Source organism: Lactuca sativa, chromosome 5 (genome assembly GCF_002870075.4).
Source record: "Lactuca sativa cultivar Salinas chromosome 5, Lsat_Salinas_v11, whole genome shotgun sequence".
NCBI classification, from domain to species: domain Eukaryota; kingdom Viridiplantae; phylum Streptophyta; class Magnoliopsida; order Asterales; family Asteraceae; genus Lactuca; species Lactuca sativa.
Window position 1 is genome coordinate 7785001 of NC_056627.2, and position 19289 is coordinate 7804289.

Sequence of the window (19289 nt, forward strand, 5' to 3'; positions counted from 1 at the left end):
TAGCATGTGTATTGTTAACAACGGTAAAAGAAGAGTAGGGTGTTGTTTGTTTTTTCGAAGCGAAACGACTGAACTTTGTGGATCACATCTGCAACCCTCTATAATAGAAAATGTAGACCAAATGGTTGTAGCCTATAATAAAAATATGTTTGTTTTCTAATCTTTGCATACTGCTATAATAAACTGAAATTAACTATACAATAGTTAAAAATAAATCTAAGTAAAAAATTTATTTAGTTTAATCATATACAAATCAAATATAAAGATCATTGTAATGATATGATTTTTAAAGATGTTTATATAAAAGAATTAAACATAATATTTGCTAAATAACAATAAAAAAACTGGTAATTAAGTCAAAAACATGTTTATTTTTGTTAAAATTTTGAAGACGATGAATATTTTTCTGGTTAACTTCATTAAATTTGGTAATTTTAATGATTAACTTTATAATTTATTAATATTTGGTTAAAAGACAATATAACACAAAAAAATATTTATATGGAATTTACAAAATGTTTCGAAATTATTTTAAATTATGTAAAATATATTCCAATTGTTTACATATTCTTCAACTATTATTAAAATAATAAACATGTTGAAAAAAAATCAAAAAAATCTAAGTTGAAAAATATAACTTAAAGTAAGTGAGAAGTGATTTGAAAAGAATCGTTTAGTGTTGTGTTACACAACACACATACAACAGTTTTTAAGTTAGAAGTCTTCCAAAAAATAAACACCTATAAAAAGCCAAGTGTTGCACGGCTCAACAAGAAGTGGTGAGAAGTAATTTTTTTGAAAAAACAAATAACACGTGAGCATTTAGTGTTAGGGCTGGCCACGGAAAAGGAGAAGAGAAGAGAAAAAGATTGTAGGAAGAGAATTTTGGTGATGAAAGATCTTATTTTTCTTGACCATGAAAAGTTTATTATACATGCACACAAGATATACACTTGTACATATGGACATGTGTACATGGGCCAAATAAAAGTATACAATATATGGCCCGCAAGCTATATAAATATATCTACTGATATAAATACCCCCTTGGCCTACTCATTTATCTAACCCAACATCTCATTTTTTGTAGACCCAACACACCATTCAGTTACCCACCAAGCTGAAGGACCGTCTATATTTTGGATTTGATTCTCTTGCTATTTCTTTTGTAATTATGTTTATCACTAATATCTTTTTCTGTTTTCAATGGATGCTAGAATGTAAACATGTTATTTATATAGAGGTTATTTTGACTGAATAAAACCATTCACATAGGTCACATATGAATGAGTTAGCATTCAACGTATTTGATACAACCTAAACGGTCAAGCAACTTCACATTCTCCGAACCATTAAAAAGTTAGAATCATTCAGCACTAATGGTTCAATTTTATCAAACAACGACTACTTTCGTCTCATATTTATTGTCCAATTTTGACTTTTGAAGTTTTTATTCTTCAACTGTAACCTTAAATATTTTTTGTTTTTATTATATAATACTTGATTCCAAATACATAAATGGATTGTGTTTTAAATGTCTTTTCATTGTTATAAGTTTCATCAAGTAATATATAATACAAATAAAAACATATAAGGTCAAAACTGAAGAATAAAGACTTTAAAAATAAAAAATAGACAATAAATATGAGACGGAGAAAGTATTATTTATGACTAGTACAATTTTATCAAACAGCTATTATTTATGAGTAATACATAGTAATCAGTTAAGTAAATCTAAATTGTGCCTCCAATCTCTTACGTATTTCTCTTCTTCCATTTGTCGTAATTGAGATCATTGCTTACTTAAAGCAATCCCATCATTCTTAGTCCATTCATCCATTGCTTCTTATAGAGAATGCATTCCCTTTTGTGAAGTCAACGATTCACGTGCATGAAGCAATCAAAATGGGCGACAAATTTAATTGGAGCGTGTAGTGGATTTTTTTTTTGGGTGGGGGTAGTGTTTTCAATACTATATCCTCTCTAAAACAATTGTAAAAGAAAGATAATTTTTTTGATAAGATTTTTTATGTTAAACCGTATTGTCAAAACTAACTTTAAGATACACATATTAGAGAAATTAAATTGATTTCTACATTTTATTTCTATAATTGTTCCTGCCTATTTAAATCAAAACATTTGTCACAATTTTTCCATGTCATCTAATTGTATTTGATATTCCAAAACTACCCTTAATGAAACAATAAAAAAAAGGAAAAAAATCATGTATCAACTATCAATCCCCAATTCTTGATTATGACTATCTTGTACAGGCCCTTCTTCATCTTCTTCTCGTCTGATGTTCCCCACCGGCTTTAGTCGACGTGTCCGCGCCGACTTCAATCGACATCTCCAGTCGGCAGCCAACCACCGACCGAAGACCATCGATACCTAACTAGCCACGCCACGACAAAACCATCGCCAACGGTCCCACATCTCTACCGAGAATCTGGCAAGTATCAGCTACAATCAGTTAGAAATTTTTGTGGCAATCGTCCGAATTTCTTTGTGTTTGAAGAAGTTTATTTGGGTTCATTTAGTAGCAAATTGCAGTAAGCTAACCTGAGTTTTTCCATTTCTGATATTTGCATAACCTGAGTTTTTCAGTAGCAATTTCCAAGAGCATTACTTGATTTTTCATAAGCAGATTCCAATTTTTTGAGAGAAATAGAGCACATGATTAACCATTTTTTTGTAAATTAGTCAAAATTTCCACCTGTATATGTTTACCAAAATCTACTATTACAAAATCAGGGATCATATTGTTGTGGGTGTGTGTAATTACACAAAATTGAACTTCACATTGATCTTTGTTTCATGGTTCCTCCTTTAGGTTTTTGAATCCCTTGGTAAATGGGGTAAACTGGTCAATTCGGATAAAGTTGGTTAGGAGTTAGAATGATGTTATAAGAAGTATTATAAATACGAATGGAGTTAGTTAGAATGAGTTACTTCAGCTTTGATTTAAGATAAAAGGCTTCATTTACGTGTGTTCCATTTTATCTTACTTTATGTAATTGATGCATTATCATTGTTTTAATGGGTTAAAGTTACTGCAGCTTCGATTGAATAAAGAAAGGATGATTATTGGGACAGAGTACATATGTGATCTAGTAGAAGAGGAGTATGCTCATTCAAGATCCTTGGCACTTGCTCAAGCTCAGGTGCTTAATGCCATGAAGAAATATCAATGGCAACCTAACAAGTAGTAGTAATAGATAAAGAGGCACCTGTAATGGCATCTTCAAGGCTTTTCTTATATTGCACTTTCAGAGCTTAATAGAGAGAACTTAATAGAGACGATATGTGGTTATATGAAAAATGTTCTATTCTTATCTTCTGAACATTGTAATAATCATTATTGAGATTGTTTGATATTTTACAATGTACTTATACGAGAATGGTTTAATATAGCAATGTAGTTTATTTTTGTAAACACTTTACATGAGTTGTATTTTTTGCATCTGGAATCAAATGTCCATTAATTTCATTTCTCGTTTAGGACACAAATGCCCTTGAATTGTTTTTTTTTTTTTTTTTTTTTTGTAAACCTAGACAAAAATGGCCAAAGCTTCCATTTTGTAAATCTGGACAAAAATGCCCTTGAGTTAGAATGCACATAACTCAGTCAACTGAAGTCGGATTTACTTGATATTTTTTCAGCATGTAGTTTAGAGTTTGTGCTTCATTTTAGACTCTACAAACACATATTTTGGTTACATATTGAATCAGATATAGGCCCAGGAAGACTGTGTATCAATGTTGTTTAATTTCTGTTTCAACACTTTTTTTTTGCAATCTGTCCCACTTTTAAAAATACACATAACCCAGTCATATGAAGTCGGATTTACTTGATTTTTTTTCCAGCATGTAATTTAGAGTTTGTACTTCATTTTAGACTATACAAACACATTTTTTGGTTATATATTGAATCAGATATAGGCTCGGGAAGACTACATATCAATGTTGTTCAATTTCTGTTTCAGCTCTTACTTTTTTTTTGTTCCATTTGTATGTACACAATATTAGGCAACCCCATAACATAATAAAAGGACCAAAATGCCCTCTACTCATATTCTTGTAGCATATTTTGATCCTTCACAGAATAAAATTACAATTATTCAATAAATGACAATTGTGTGTTTTATTTTGAAACCAAGAAATCCAATTCGTAACACTATCACAATGTCATTCGGTTCTTTCAAAATCATTAAATGCAAAATAAATGAAACTAAAATTTAATCTTTTTTCAAAAAACCTATATTATACTATTTCCACCTACTCATCGGTCTTTAACATTCAAATCGGTACATTAAGATCAAATTGGTAGTTCGGCTCAGCATTATAGGAATTTGCTCCATGCTCACGACTTGAATCTGGTTGATCTTGTTGTATGTTGTCCGTTTTTTCACGTACCTAAAAAACTCGGTTATTATAAACTATATTAACCAAATTAAGAAAAAAGTCTAGATACATAAAATATTACATTTTTCTTTGTTTTCTTCTTCATAACTTGTTATACTCTAGATTCCTTTCTCTTGGATGGTGGACGGCCTTTACCACGCACTTGCAAGGGTGGTAACAATTTCGTAGTCGAGTCTGAAACACGAACATCTTTAACTACCAAATTGATGTTACTACTACAACCCAAAACCGAATCATCATTTAACTTTTCTTTAGCCATATTTACACAATTTAGCAAGTATTCATACTTTTCGCGGGAATTAGCAATATGCGCAACCTCGTAAAAATTGGAACACAAGTGGTTAAATTATTTAGCGTTTTCACAACTCATTAAATCTTCATAACAATTTATCACTAAGTAGTGACCATGCTTCACATCTTTCCTCCATCGGGACAAAATATACCGTTGATGGATTTCTTTAACATCCTTCTCAATCAATATTTTCACCGCATGCCTACAAATAATTCCTCGAAACTCAAACAAATGACAAAAACATTGTATATCACATTCAATCTCATCACAACTAACAGTATGAACAACTCTTTTTTTAGAATCTCCATGTTTCCATTCCATAATATCCGTGACATGAAATACATAGCGTGTACCATCCACTTTGACCAATGAAGAATTGCAAAATAACATACCTCCTAACTCATCTTGAAACAACTTAAATATTGTATTTGTGTATGCTTCCTGAAACTGTCTCTCAAAATAAAACCCAGTTACTAATTTATAAGAACAATTGAGAGACTCAAAATCAGCCTTATTTTCTTTTTCAATCTTGCTTTTTAGTGCATTGTCATATTGCTCAACAAATTGTCGCAATGAGATTTTAGAATTAACATATGCATCAAAAAAAAGCATTAATGCTTTCACTTCTTTGTGTATTAGACATCCCTGCCCAAAAGTTTTCTTTCACATATATCGGCACCTAACACATTCGATCGTTAAATAAAGAACTTAACCACTCATTTTTTTTCAAGTGCCTACTTTTCAACCAACTTGCGCCACGCATCTTCAAACTCTTGAGTGTCCGTAGACTCATATACAAGGGTTTTTAGAGTCTTCTTTATTAATTTATATTGAGGCAACCTACTTAATTTTTCAGTAATCTTTTTCATAATATGCCAAAGACAAAGATGATGATGAGAATCAGGGAATACCTATGCCACAGCTCCTTGCATTGATCGACATTGATCTGTTATTATTGCTTTTGGTGCCTGTCCATTCGTGCATTCTAACCATGACTTGAATAACCATACATATGTTTCTGTATCCTCTCGTGAAAGCAACCACATCCAGATAAGATAGATTGTCCATGGTGATTTACTCCAACAAAAGGCGCAAACGGCATATTATATTTGTTAGTCAAATATGTGCTATCAAACGAAATAGCATCCTCGAATGACTCGTATGTTGCCCTTGACCTTGAATCCACCCAAAATATATTTCGCATACGACATTCATCATCTATATCAATCACATAGAAAAAATTTGAAGTCCTTTTTTGCATACAGACAAAATAATTACGAAGTGTCTTGGCATCCCCAAGCCCAAGTCTTAGATATCTTACTTTTGTGATGTAAGATCTACAATCTGTCTCGCCAAAAGGCAAATTTTCATACCCTTTCGCTTCAACAACTAACGAGTGAAAAAATTTATTTAATGGAATTCTAGCATAATCATTCAATTTAAGTCTTCTTTTAGCATATGAATCCATTTTCTTATGTGATCGTTGGAAACGAGATTTTTTGGGACTTAAAGCATGATTATGTTCGAGAAACATACTAGAGATAACACATCTTCCATCACTATATGCAATTACGCTAATTTGTGCTTTACAGTTTGTTTTAGAAGACTTTTTATATGGTTTGCTTGTTTTAGGCACATATACCCCTCCTTTAGCACATCCAAGCGAATAGTATGTTTTAGCACAAGAATCTTTTGTTCTTGTACTAGATTTTCGTATACCAAATCCAGTATGGAATGCATATGTTTTAAAGTAATTGTAAAGGTCTTCTTCTGAATCAAACTTCATTCCAACTTTAGGAATTTTTTGATCTTGAGGATTGATATTTGTATGTTCTTCAATTGAATTTGCAGCCTCTTCAACTGAAATTGCAGCCTTTTCTATTGAAATTGCATCCTTTTCTACTGAATTTATAGCCTCTTTAACTGAATTTGCAATCTCCATGATCAAATATCAAATATTTTGTTAACAATAAACCAAAGATTTTATCAATAATAAAGCAACATAACCTACTATAAGTTGTAATATTAATCAATAAATAAGAGTTATCTTATTAGAAATATAACTATACAGTTATATTATAAATGCAAATATGACTGACCAATTTCTATAATCACTATTCACTATTATTCTATTTTATCCGTCACCTATAACTGCCAACAGAAGTCTTAACAAAAGATAAAAATATTTAGAACCCACAAACAAAATCATATAGCTTCAAAAAGAAAAATGTAACAAGATCGAACTTTAAAACACCATTAGTGTGTGTAGCCTTCACATAATTAAAGCAAAATTTATCTGTATGTTGTTGTTGTGATTGTGGTTGCTGGCGCGCTTGGTTGCAGTTGTCATGAGCAATAGAATAACAAGAAGAAGGGTTTGAGATATTGAGAAAGAATCAGGATTGCAGGTTGCTACGAACGATCATGTATCTTACATGATATTTTTCTTCCTTTTTTCTCAATTACTTCATTAAGGGCACTATAGGAATATCAAATTAAATTAAATGAGATGAAATATTAATGACAAATGACATAATTTTAGTGGATAGGTATATTAGTAGGAAGAAATAGTAGGAACCAATTTAATTTCTCATTAATTAATTATATGTTTACAATATAAAAGATATGATTATAAATAACCAAGTTATTAGTTATTTTAAAATACACGTTATCTAAAAAAAAAAAAAAAAAAAAAAAAAAAAAAAAAAAAAAAAAAAAAAAAAAACTTTCATTTGGATGAGAAAATTGTACGGATCTAAAATGGTAGGTGAATTTCAGATAAGTAATGAAGACAATAATGAGATTATGATTTATGACCGATACTTTTTTTTTATTCTTTCAACATAAATATATTTAAAACTCTAGTTTCTTGTAGCATTAAAAAGAAATCGTATATTGTATCTAAAAAAGAGTTTTATTATAAGCATCTTGAACCGAAATTTTTTGAATACACGACTAACCAAATATCATCTGAATTAAATAAAATATTTTAAATAACTTAATAATAGTAATTCATAACAAAACCTATGAAATTAATAAATTAAAACCAAACCTTTTAGTTACTTGACAACAACCACACATTGGAAGTGCATACCCCACACACACCCACAGACAAAAGAAAGAATCATAGTACTAGATTCGTGTTCACACTGGCTAGATCCGGTTCCTAATCCCTTTCACACATAAAATATATCCGGTTCGTCCGTTAAACCGGCCATCAAACCAACCAACGTCACTTATACTTAATATAAATAAAATTAGATACAAATAATGTCCCCCAACTATTTTTAAATCACTAATTTTAGTTCAGTGACATATTTTTTTGGCATTTACTTCAACATAATTATTTTTTAATCATTAGTATTTGAAATCAACATCCTTAAAGATTAACATTATGTTTATGATTTTTCAATTATGAAAAAGAATGATGTAAAATATGTCGTGGACACTTACGACAACAATGATAAAGATCGATGATAAAGTTAAATCGACTAAAATACCCTCACTAGTGTATGTGTTCTATTAATTTTTTCGATAAAATTTGTACTAATCTTTTTCTTCAAATGGTTTTACCGATATAATGTCGATAGTGAAAATGACCAAATATGATAATGAGTAGACAATTCAACAGTCATGAATACTTGATCTAATTAAATACATCATTTTTACATGTGTTTTTTGAATTCAACCGATATAGTTAATTTAATTTGGATTGAACATGACTTTTATTTTGTTATTACAACTTATAAGTAATTGTAATCAATGATGTTTCTTCAAACTAGTCGGACCTAATTAAAAAACAACAAAGGCTGAAATTTCAATTTTTATATAGCCGACTCAACGCATTTCGGGATTAATCAAACCATAATTGACTAAAAATCAAAATTATAAATGAAATGATGAAATCCATAAAAGGTAGGACCGAGCTTTTGCACATCTTGGTATGACTACCCATATTTGAATGTTTATCATAAATATTCAACACTTAATAGATTATTGATTGAACGGCATGTACACACAAAAAATAATAATAAATACTTTTGCAATCACAAATAACATACCAAAAACATATTAAATTGTATATATCAAGTCAATTATAGTATTTTATAAAGAGTAATTAAATATGCCTTATGCATACAACATACGACGAAAATTTAAAAAGAATGAAGAGCCGACAGCAATATATAGTTGTTTATCAGATTATGATGATGATGATTAACCTTACAAATAATTAGTATGTCAAGTATGAATGTAAAAACTATGTCATAAGCCTTTAGATTTTTGTATCTAATAAAAAATTTCAAGAATCTTTGTATGAAATAACTCTACCCTTGAATAAAATTATAATCAATCCATAAATTTCAACATCCTTAAGTACATAATTTTCCCTTTACTACTGCAAACTACTCATCCTTTTTAAGTTTTTTTCAAACTCTTTAACCTTTTTCATTTGACATGGTAAATAAATAAAAATAAAAAATAAAAATTACCCAAATGGATTCATTTAATATCTGCATACTACATTGAGTATATCACAATATATATCAACAAGGTTGATCGTTCAAGTCTAATCATCAAGTCTAATCATGAACATATATAAATTTAAAGAGCAGTTTAAAAATATGTTATATTTGCCTTTCAAAAATAAATAAATAAAAATAAAAATAAATTGATATTATAAAATAAGTAGCATTAATTATTGATTATTGAGTAATTGAGTTTGATAGTTGGGATAGGGTCAAACCAACTATACGTACTGCACCTGCCAGGTAGGACACATTGACACCATCCTACGTGGCCATCCACATCTCTTTTACCCTTTCTTCTTAACCTATACGTACACGCTTTTTGTATATATATATATCCACCCATCATCACTCTTATATATTATTCATAAACACCAATCTGACTCCCAAATAATCTCTACTTTCTTCGTTAAATTTCTGAAAATCCAAGAAATCGAATGGGAAACTGCTTGAAAAAAGATTACGACAATCAATGGGGTGGCGATTACTGGGGATCACCAGCAACATCGCCAGAAGAAGCGCTACTTTCATGCGAACCTCGCAGTAAAGGTGAAAAGAAGTTGGTGGCCGGAGACGGAGATGGAGATTCCGATGACCTTTTTTCTTCTTCCGGCGGTAAAAGAAAAAGACGGACGACGGAGGTGAAAATTAAGATAACGAAGAAACAATTGGAGGAGTTATTGGGTATGCAGGAGATGCAAGGGCTGACGTTACAACAGGTGTTGACTCAGTTGATGAACAGCAGTAGTAATATTAATGGAGGATTTGAATCAAATCAACGGCCTTGGAGACCTGCGCTTCATAGCATACCAGAGTAACTGTAATCCTTTACATGTATGTATGTTTAGCAAATTAACCGAGTGTAGTGATTGAACCTATTTTTAATTTCATTTTTGTAAATAGTGTCTTGAATTCAAGATTTTCAGCGAGTATGAATTATAGGTTTTTCATGTAATGTACATAATCTTTCATTTTTTAAATCGACATGATAAGTTGAAATTACTAGCGGTTACAAATCATTCAAAGCAGTTTCCATGGCTTTCTTCCCTCTCCAGAGAATGATCTGTTCGTGTTTATACAATATAGGCACACAAGGTACCAGATCCTGTGTTAAAGAGCCAACAGTGAAACAAGATTATCAGATTTTTATCAAAAAAAGACATAAAGATGGAAACTTTTTATCAGAATATTTGTCAGAAAACACATACCCTTAGCTTCACAGCGATCATTTTGCAATCGCTCATACCCACATGGGCACAATCGAGATTCACTACTTGTTCAACTTCAAAGGCAATTTTGTCATTTTTTAACCATATATAAGACATATGGGTAATGGTTATGTACTTAGTCTTATGAGTGGAGGATAGCTAAGCCCTCGGTTTCTCATTTCTTTTGTTTCTTCAAATGTCAAGCCATCTGCAACATTCTTTATGATCTTCGGATAAATTAATGGATATGGCTTCCATCGCATCAAGGGAACGAGAGGTCTATTCTTGGAGTTGTAATTTCATCCACGATAGAGTAGCACGATGTTAATCTGCCGATATATGATCTTCCCCCCAGTCTTGTCCTGCAAAATTCTATGAATCTGTCAGCCAAGAGCCCAAGACAAATGCTTTGTTACTGGATTCAATTCAATTTAGTAAAAGAAGTGCGAGTTCAAACCTCAAGGTGGTAACAGACATTGTCCATGTCAAGAGTTGGAACTCCTAAGCACTTGATCCTCACACCTTCAGCTTTCTTCCAATGGTTATGGATGTCATCGATCATGTTGTGGGTAACCCCACCCTTCCCTAACACATCATAAATGTCAATTTAATCCGATTAAATTGGGTTTCTACATGAATAGTTAATCAATTTGAAGCAATTTAGTAGTAAAGATGTGATTTTTACCCAAATTGATTTGGCCAGAGCAATCACTATGCCGATATCGTTCAACTAGTTTAGATACTTCTTCCTCTGATAATGGATTCCCAAGAACAGCATTCCTCTCTTCTACCTTGGTGATGTCGATTGCCTGCTGCAACGGAGCCACCGTGGCGGTTAGGGATGTGCGTTTGGACCAAATATCCGAACCGAAACCGAAACCCAAACCGAACTGACCCGAATAAGTTATTTGGGTCGGTTCTCAGGTATCTATTTTTGCCCAATTCGGGTTTCAGGTTATTCGGTCCGGGTTACTCAAATAAAGGTTTAATCAGGCCAAAAAGAGCGACCGGAAAGTGAATAGTCACTTGAACCGAATAACCCAAATAAACTGAAATGACTCGAATAACTCAAATAAACCGAAATGATCCGAATAACCCAAATAAGAAAATTCTATATTTAGTTCAAGAAAAAAAATATTAAATTAATATTTTTTTTTTCTGGAACTAGATATAGAATTTACTTATTTGGGTTATTTGGGTCATTTCAGTTTATTTGGGTTATTCGGGTCATTTCGTTTTAATTTGGTTATTCGGTTCGAAAACATAGTATAAATGTTTATTTGGGTTATTTCGGTCCTTTCGGGTTAATAACCAAATTGAAACTCGTATTACCCGAACCGAACCGATCCTGTATTAGTATAATCGGTCCGGTTTCGGTTCCCAATTTTCATCCAATTCGGGTTCGGGTCGGTTCCGGCCCGAAGCACGTCCCTAGTGCCACTTCATGTCCGTTCAAGTCAACCCGGCCCAAAAGGAGAGAATTTAGGGGTCTCTCGATACCTAATAGGTTCGACGGAAGGGTTGGTCTCAGAGTACGAACCTGAAATCAAAGGGTAAATTCGATTTTGTAGGAAATTCGTTCTTGGGGTTCTTGTTTGATGCATTTCCTTTGAGCTTCTTGTTGTTCTGATTTAAGGGGTTTGCAGTTTTGAGGATTGGGGAAAACGGTGGGTCGTCTTCAAAATGGGATTGTATCAGATGACAGAATATAAAGAGGATTGGTGGTCGGCTGTGGCTGTGGAGGTCGTGTCGCTGCCGTGTGAAAAGCTTTAGCATTTGCAGGTGAGAGGAGGAAGAATTTTTGTTCGGTGATCAGGGTTTAAGGTTTAGGGGTGAATTTACCGGTATCGTGCTACCATTTTACCATTTTTTTTGTTCTCAAATTTATTAATGATTGTTTCTATAATGATATTTCAGTTTTTTGTTTTAAATTGTGCAATAAAATGGTTTAAAAAGAATACATTTTATGCTAAAACCTAAACATGCAACATTTTAAGTAGTAACCAACAATTAGTTAATTTTTGTTCTAAATGGCAAATAAGTGAAACTAAACTTATAGTAAAATATGTATAGAAAATGGATTTATAAAACAGTTCACATTTTTACTAGTGTATGAAATGAGTAGTTGTTCACTTTTTTGACACATAGAACGTATGGAAAAACTACTCATTTCATACAATAGTAAAAATGTGAAATGTCTCGTAAATAGAATGAAACATGATTATGCATTTCGTCATTAAATTCAACTGGAATTGTCCATTCAAGATTCTATAAACAACATAAACCCATTGAATCTTTTTAGTTTTCAAAGATGATCACTGAAAGCACAATCTAAAATCAATCATAAGTTCATAACAAGGTCTTCTACATAGACCTGATTTCACTTTCAAACTTCAATCTTTCATCCTTGCATCTCCTCTGATCTACAACCATTGACTCAAAAACATCCAACAAACAATCCAAACCTTCAAGATCTTCTCCCCCAATAGCCTTGAGTGCATAAACAATGCTCTCAATCGATGACAAACATCCTGCTTTTGGTTGTCGCCTCACTTCACCATACAAACTCAGCTTATCAATATCCAACTTCAAATGTGGCAACAGTTTCAACCATGGATTTTCTTTGTACATCTTCGTGGCTTTAGGCCATGTTCCATCTAATACAATCAAATTCTTGACACTGAAATTAACATCTTCTATCCCAATCGAATTCTCACTTGGGAAAAGAAGCAATGATCCTGGAGGAACTTCAATTACAAATTCTTCCATGTATATTTGATCCCTCCCTCTCTGCGTCTTTTTCACAGTAAACCCATTTCTTACTCCATCAATCGCAACCAAAAGTTGATTAAAATCTTGGTTTTGATCCCAATTATTCACAAGAGATGTAATGGCACCTTTTTTCTCAATAGTGAAACTGATATCAGCAGGTGGTAAATGTTCAGTCTTTTTGCTGTTTTCGACTGAATCACGAGGACCCATTTCAGAATTAGATTCGGAAAAGTGTAAATCAAAGTGGGCTTCAGAAAGAACATCTGAAACACAAATTACATCGACGTTCTTCAGACCTAATTTTGCTATTTTAGCTGAATTGAGTGGGTGTTTCTTCTCTACGCTGTGTTGGATAACTGTGACGGCTATGGAGTTTTCAAGAACTGGGGTTTTAAGTCGAGTGCAGAGGCAGAAGCTAGTTGGCCTTGAACAAGATGGGCATGTGGGTCTTCGATTATCAGGAGCAGAGAGAGTCGCCATTGCTAGGGTTAGGGTTTGAGAAAGATTGATGACGACGGGTGGCGGGTTCTGTGGAGATTTAAATATGGAGAAGAAGGGGTTGCTTCCGGTTCGTAAACGGATTCCAGTTCCAAAATTGGCGAACATTTCGCATTTACTGTACTAACCAAAACAGCTTCAGTTTGGGAACAAGGATATAGGTCATGGACTCATGGCCTCATCGGTAGTATGTAGTCAGGGCAAAATCTCGATTTTCAGCGACTTTTTATTCTTTTATGTTTGCATAGATTTCGATAATTTTATTGGTCTCTTTATATTTTGGACCTCACACAAGATTTCGTATTTTGATTTAAAAGTCACAAGAGTTTTTTTTTTTTTTTTTTTTTTTTTTTTTTTTTTTTTTTTTTTTTTTTTTTAACCGACAAATATAATATATAATTACTCCTAAACTAACACCTAAATCCACCTATGTCCACGACGGAACTTGAACCCTCAACCTCAAGGAGGGAGGACAGTGCTGATACTGCTAGGCTACAAGCCCTTTGGTGTCACAATAATCGAATAACATTATTATATATATATATATATATATATATATATATATATATATATATATATATATATATATATATATATATATATATATATATATATATCAAAATAATGTTATTCGATTATTACTATTAAATATTTGAAATATTTTTCTTTTTTAAAATGGATAAAGTTAATTCAACTATATAAGAACCTTTTCAGTTTTTATAGAGCAAGTAAAATTGCTCATTTGGCAATAAAAGATAGAGAAATTTATATTATTGGTATATATATTCTGATCAAATCTACGAGTTTAATCTCTAAGCATCATGGTTTTTATAGTTTTATTTTTCTTTCAAAATTAATCTAAAATTACTATTTTATCCCTAATTTGACTTTTTTTTATTAACTTTTATTTTCATTCTCAAATTTAAATTAACGTTCCGAAAAACAATAAAATAACCTACCCTAACCTAACATGTTGTTTTCGAGTTTCATATATAATTTTTGGGGGGTAATAGACTAAGAGAAAATGTTTCGGGGTGTGGAAATAGGGCTGCAAACGAGTCAAGCTACTCGAGATCGGATCGTTAAAAGCTCGACTCAAAATCAATTTTAAACGAGCCCGAGCCGAGCTCGAGCTTAATATTAAGCTTGTTTATTTAACGAGCTCGAGCTCAAGCCTATGTCACTAAGCTCGATTAGGCTCGCGAGCCTAAACGAGCCTTTATATAATATAATTTATTATTATTTATATATATTAAAATAAAAACATATTAGGAGAATTATAAATTTAGGGTATTAGTAAACGAGCTTTTTAACAAGCTCGAGTCGAACTTAAGCTTATTTAGGCACATCAGATAAAAACGACTCGAGCTCGAGCCCGAGCCGAGCTTGTATAACTCTTTACGAGCTTGAGCTGAGTTTAGTAAAACTAAGCTCGAATCGAGCCGAGCTTGATTTCAAGCCTCATATAACTTAAACGAGCCCGAGCCGAGCCTGGTCAGGCTCGGGCTCGATTCGGCTCGTTTGCACCCCTATGTGGATGTAGGACCTTACACAACTAAAAGAATCCACATAAACGAACGAATTGAAATTGTAGTTCACGTGGATGGCCATTAATTTAAGAAATCGATTATCACAACCATACCTTTGATCCTAGAAATCGATTATCACAAGCTTATTAACAAATGAATTGAAATTGCAGCCACGAAATATATTAGCAAACTATTAATTGATGAACAAAGTGACTATGTTTTAGTTGCTATCCTCCATGCCCAGAACTTCAAGAACACAACCCAATAGAAAGGAAACTAATTTGAGGGGGGAGGGGACATTATGTTCTCTAATTGAGAGAAGTCATTGGAAGAAGGTAAGTCGAAAACTGATCTTGCCCCTACTCCGAAAGAAACTCTGGATCACATTCAAGGAAAATGAAAAGGGTGTGTAAACCCAGTTTAAGAACAGTTTAATATTTTGTTTTTTGGGTTCAAATTTTTTCTTTATGGGTTTCTGCGGTGGATCGATTTTCTTTCATTTTCAAAATCAAGTCAATTTGTTGCAGATCTCTTTATAGGTGGAGATGTGTGTAAAAGATCGTGAACTTAGTTGTGTGGATTTGATAACGACGAAAATAGTTTCAATTCCTAAAATTGGGAGATAGAGAGAGAGAGAGAGAGAGGTATTTTATTTTTGTTTTACTTTAATTGTTTGTTAATTATTGTAACAAAATAAAAATAAATAATAAATAATAAGGGGCAAATCCGTCATTATAAAAAAAGCTCATAGGAAATTGGACTAAAATCGCAACAAAACGAAACTATTGGACCATCCTTGCGAGCCAAACCCATTTTGGACCAAAGTTGCTAGCTTTGACATGCCACAGGGACCATTCTTGCAATTTTGTCTAATTCAAGGTATAAATGTAGTTTTCGGTTTTAGGAATCTAATCCCAAAGCCAAACCGAAAAAACCTTCTTTTTGGAATAAAGCAAACCGAAAACACTAATGGATGAAAGCTAGACCGAAAACACTTCTTTTTTTTTTTACCAAAAACTGAAATCTCATTCCTTGTTGACTTTAGGACCAAAAACAATACTAAGGCCCATCATGAAGGGCCGAAATCACATAAGGACCGAAAACTGCTCATATATATATATATATATATATATATATATATATATATATATATATATATATATATATATATATATATATATATATATATATATATATATATATATATATATATAGTTTCAACCGCAAGTTCAATTCATTTCTCAATTTCCCAACCGTAAACACCCTCATTTTGCACTCAAAAGTCACACAGAATCTTCATATCTTCAAGAGTTTTCCACCCAGATCAACATAATTTCTCCAAGAACACCAAGAACAATCTTCAAATCTTCAAGCTTCTACCTAAGCTCACCGAAAACCCCTCATGCACACCGAAAACGCCTAGCAATATTCCAAATAATTCCTAAGGTTTTTGTGTAAGTATTCCCTACATAACTAAAGTGTTGTCTAACACTTTATTATTATTTAAGTCACAATTTAATTTATTATTTAAATTAATATCTTATTAATTTAAATACGATGTCTGATATAATTATTTTTAGGATACGACTACTCATGCGGGTTCTAACCCAAGGATCATCGCTACCACTTCGCATCCAAACACGAACTTACATTCGATGTGAGTTCATACCCCTACGTTTTCATTATTTTTCAATGTTTTTAGGGGGGAATACAAGTAAGACACAAGGACTCTTATGTTAACATTCAAATGATTTGCAACCGTTTCAAACCATTTGCAATTGTTTCAAACTACTTTATTACTACAATTTATCAAAATATATTTATATATATTTATATATATAAATAAGGTTCAATAGACTTAGAATTGACAATTCCACCCTAAATCATGTTCCTTGTCTGGTTGTGGGTTTAGGATAGTATTACTTATTCGATTGTCTTTTCACTCTTAATTATATTTGCTTAGAATATATATGAGTATAAAATGTAACGACATGATATTTCAAACCAAAATTTTCATTTTTAATATTCATAAACACATGTCTCATCATTAATCTCTAAAACCAATTAACAAGTTTTCAAAACAATTGTTCAATTCCAGGATCCACAAGTACTGCTCCAAATCAAAAAGTGTGTGTACAATCACGTCGGTGCCTTCCCACGATCCTCTAAGGTACCTGAAACACATAACACATAACACGGTAAGCACGAATGCTTAGTGAGTTCCCCAAAATACCACATACAACAATTCGCCACTCGAGGCTATACTATGTACGACCCTCTGGTCAATGTGTCTCAGCGGGACCCTCACGTCCCGTAGCTCGTTGGACCCTCTGGTTCGGTCTAGCTCGTTGGACCCTCCGGTCCGGTCAGGTTGAGGACCCTCTGGCCTCGGAAATCGTTGGACCCTCCGGTCTGGTCAGAATAACACATAGCATGCATAATCACAAAACACGTAATCTCAAGCAAACACGCATGACCTTCCGGTCCAAACATAGATACCACCCTAGGTAATGTATAGTGAGAAGACTCGCCTCGGGTAACTCGAATGATCTCGAACTCGAAACACTGATCTAGCCTCCGCCTAATCACATACATAAAATATCTCTACTTAATAAAGGCTCTTAAAGGCTAGGTTAATCCCTTACTAAACTCTCTCAGGAGGGTAAAAGACCATTCTACCCCTCTAATGGTCCAACAATCCATTTGTTGACTAAACCCTAAAAGTCAACAAAAGTCAACCCTAAGGAGTACGTGGCCCGTACCAAACTCCTACATTGGGCGTACTCGACCGCTATGCTGATATTGGGCTGATTAAGCCCTACCCCCCGCGTACTGGGATTTACGCTCAGCATACGTCCCAGTTTCACTATTGTCTCACTTATGGTCTTAATCTGTTAAGACCTTGGCTCAAAATACAGATCTGGACCCCCTACAGCCTCTTAATCCATAAAGTCGAAGACTATATGCCTTTGCACAGCTATAATGGTCAAAATCATCCAAAACACACCACTTCCTTCAATAAAGCGCTCATATCTCATGCATGGCTCACTCCTAACGTCCAAGATTGGATTTTTATGGATCTGTAACAATTTATACACTGGATATGGACAAATCAAGGTCTTATGGAGCTCCTTTACTCATAAAGTCTCCACCTTTGGGACAAAAACCCTAGAAATGGCCCATAATACACAAATCCAAAAAGGTTAAGAAATCTATGAGCTTTTTACCTCCAAGTGATGCTCCAACCTCTAAAAATCTCAAATCCAAAGCTTACACCCCAACTCTAGTTTCTTCAATGGCTCCTTCTTCTCTTCAAAGGCACACAAGAACACTATTAAGCTCAAACACACACATAAAAGCTCTAGAACGAGGGTTAGCACTCTTAGGGTTTCACTCTCTGGAAATGGTGGCTAAAAGTGAGGCCATAATGTTCCTTATATAGGGCTCACCTCCTCAATTAGGGTTCCAATCTGAACCTAGTACGCCCAGCGTACTGGGTAGACTTCGTGTTAAGGATATGCTCTACGCACAGCGTACTCTCCCTTACGCCCAACGTAATCGAAGGCCAAAAATTCTATTCAAGGTCCAATTTTGGCAACTCGTGGAAAGAAAATGATCAAAGAGATATACCTGAATTCCGGGATGTTACAATTCTCCCCCACTAGAACCAGACTTCGCCCTCGAAGTCTTGCTCGACAAATAATTCAGGGTACTACTCACGCATCTCCGACTCCGGTTCCCAAGTCAAATCGCCTATGCCTTAAGACAGCTAAAGACACACGAGGTCAACTATACCACACATGATATGGAGTTAGGAGCAGTAGTGTTTTCTCTGAAGATCTGGAGACACTACCTGTACGGTATGAAAAGCACTATCTTTACAGACCACAAAATCCTTCAACATATATTCAACTAGAAAGAGCTCAATATGATACAACGACAGTGGGTTGATCTACTCAGTGACTACGAATGCAAAATTCGTTATCATCCGGGTAAAGCCAACATAGTAGCTGATGCCCTAATTCGGAAAGAATACTCT

At 33.3% G+C, this 19289-nt stretch overlaps 4 protein-coding genes across 4 annotated transcripts; 1 reads left to right on the forward strand and 3 right to left on the reverse strand.

The window, feature by feature from the left end:
• Positions 1 to 4771: 4771 nt before the first annotated feature.
• On the reverse strand, positions 4772 to 5329 carry LOC111897383 (protein FAR1-RELATED SEQUENCE 9-like). Its single transcript, XM_023893337.1, has one exon. The coding sequence runs from the start codon at positions 5327 to 5329 to the stop codon at positions 4772 to 4774; it is 558 nt and encodes a 185-aa protein (XP_023749105.1).
• A 373-nt stretch (positions 5330 to 5702) lies between these two features.
• On the reverse strand, positions 5703 to 6659 carry LOC111897384 (protein FAR1-RELATED SEQUENCE 8-like). The gene has a single exon (XM_023893338.1). It carries the CDS (start codon positions 6657 to 6659, stop codon positions 5703 to 5705), a length of 957 nt encoding a protein of 318 aa, XP_023749106.1.
• A 3021-nt stretch (positions 6660 to 9680) lies between these two features.
• LOC111897385 (uncharacterized) lies at positions 9681 to 10061 on the forward strand. The gene has a single exon (XM_023893339.1). The coding sequence runs from the start codon at positions 9681 to 9683 to the stop codon at positions 10059 to 10061; it is 381 nt and encodes a 126-aa protein (XP_023749107.1).
• Positions 10062 to 12659: 2598 nt separating this feature from the next.
• Positions 12660 to 13972, reverse strand: LOC111897381 (uncharacterized). Its single transcript, XM_023893335.3, has one exon. It carries the CDS (start codon positions 13827 to 13829, stop codon positions 12816 to 12818), a length of 1014 nt encoding a protein of 337 aa, XP_023749103.1. The 5' UTR covers positions 13830 to 13972; the 3' UTR covers positions 12660 to 12815.
• Between the last annotated feature and the right edge of the window lie 5317 nt (positions 13973 to 19289).

Coding starts and splice junctions, on each gene's coding strand:
- LOC111897383 (XM_023893337.1), bottom strand. CDS start 5,329: ATGCTTTTTTTTGATGCATATGTTAATTCTAAAATCTCATTGCGACAA.
- LOC111897385 (XM_023893339.1), top strand. CDS start 9,681: ATGGGAAACTGCTTGAAAAAAGATTACGACAATCAATGGGGTGGCGAT.
- LOC111897384 (XM_023893338.1), bottom strand. CDS start 6,659: ATGGAGATTGCAAATTCAGTTAAAGAGGCTATAAATTCAGTAGAAAAG.
- LOC111897381 (XM_023893335.3), bottom strand. CDS start 13,829: ATGTTCGCCAATTTTGGAACTGGAATCCGTTTACGAACCGGAAGCAAC.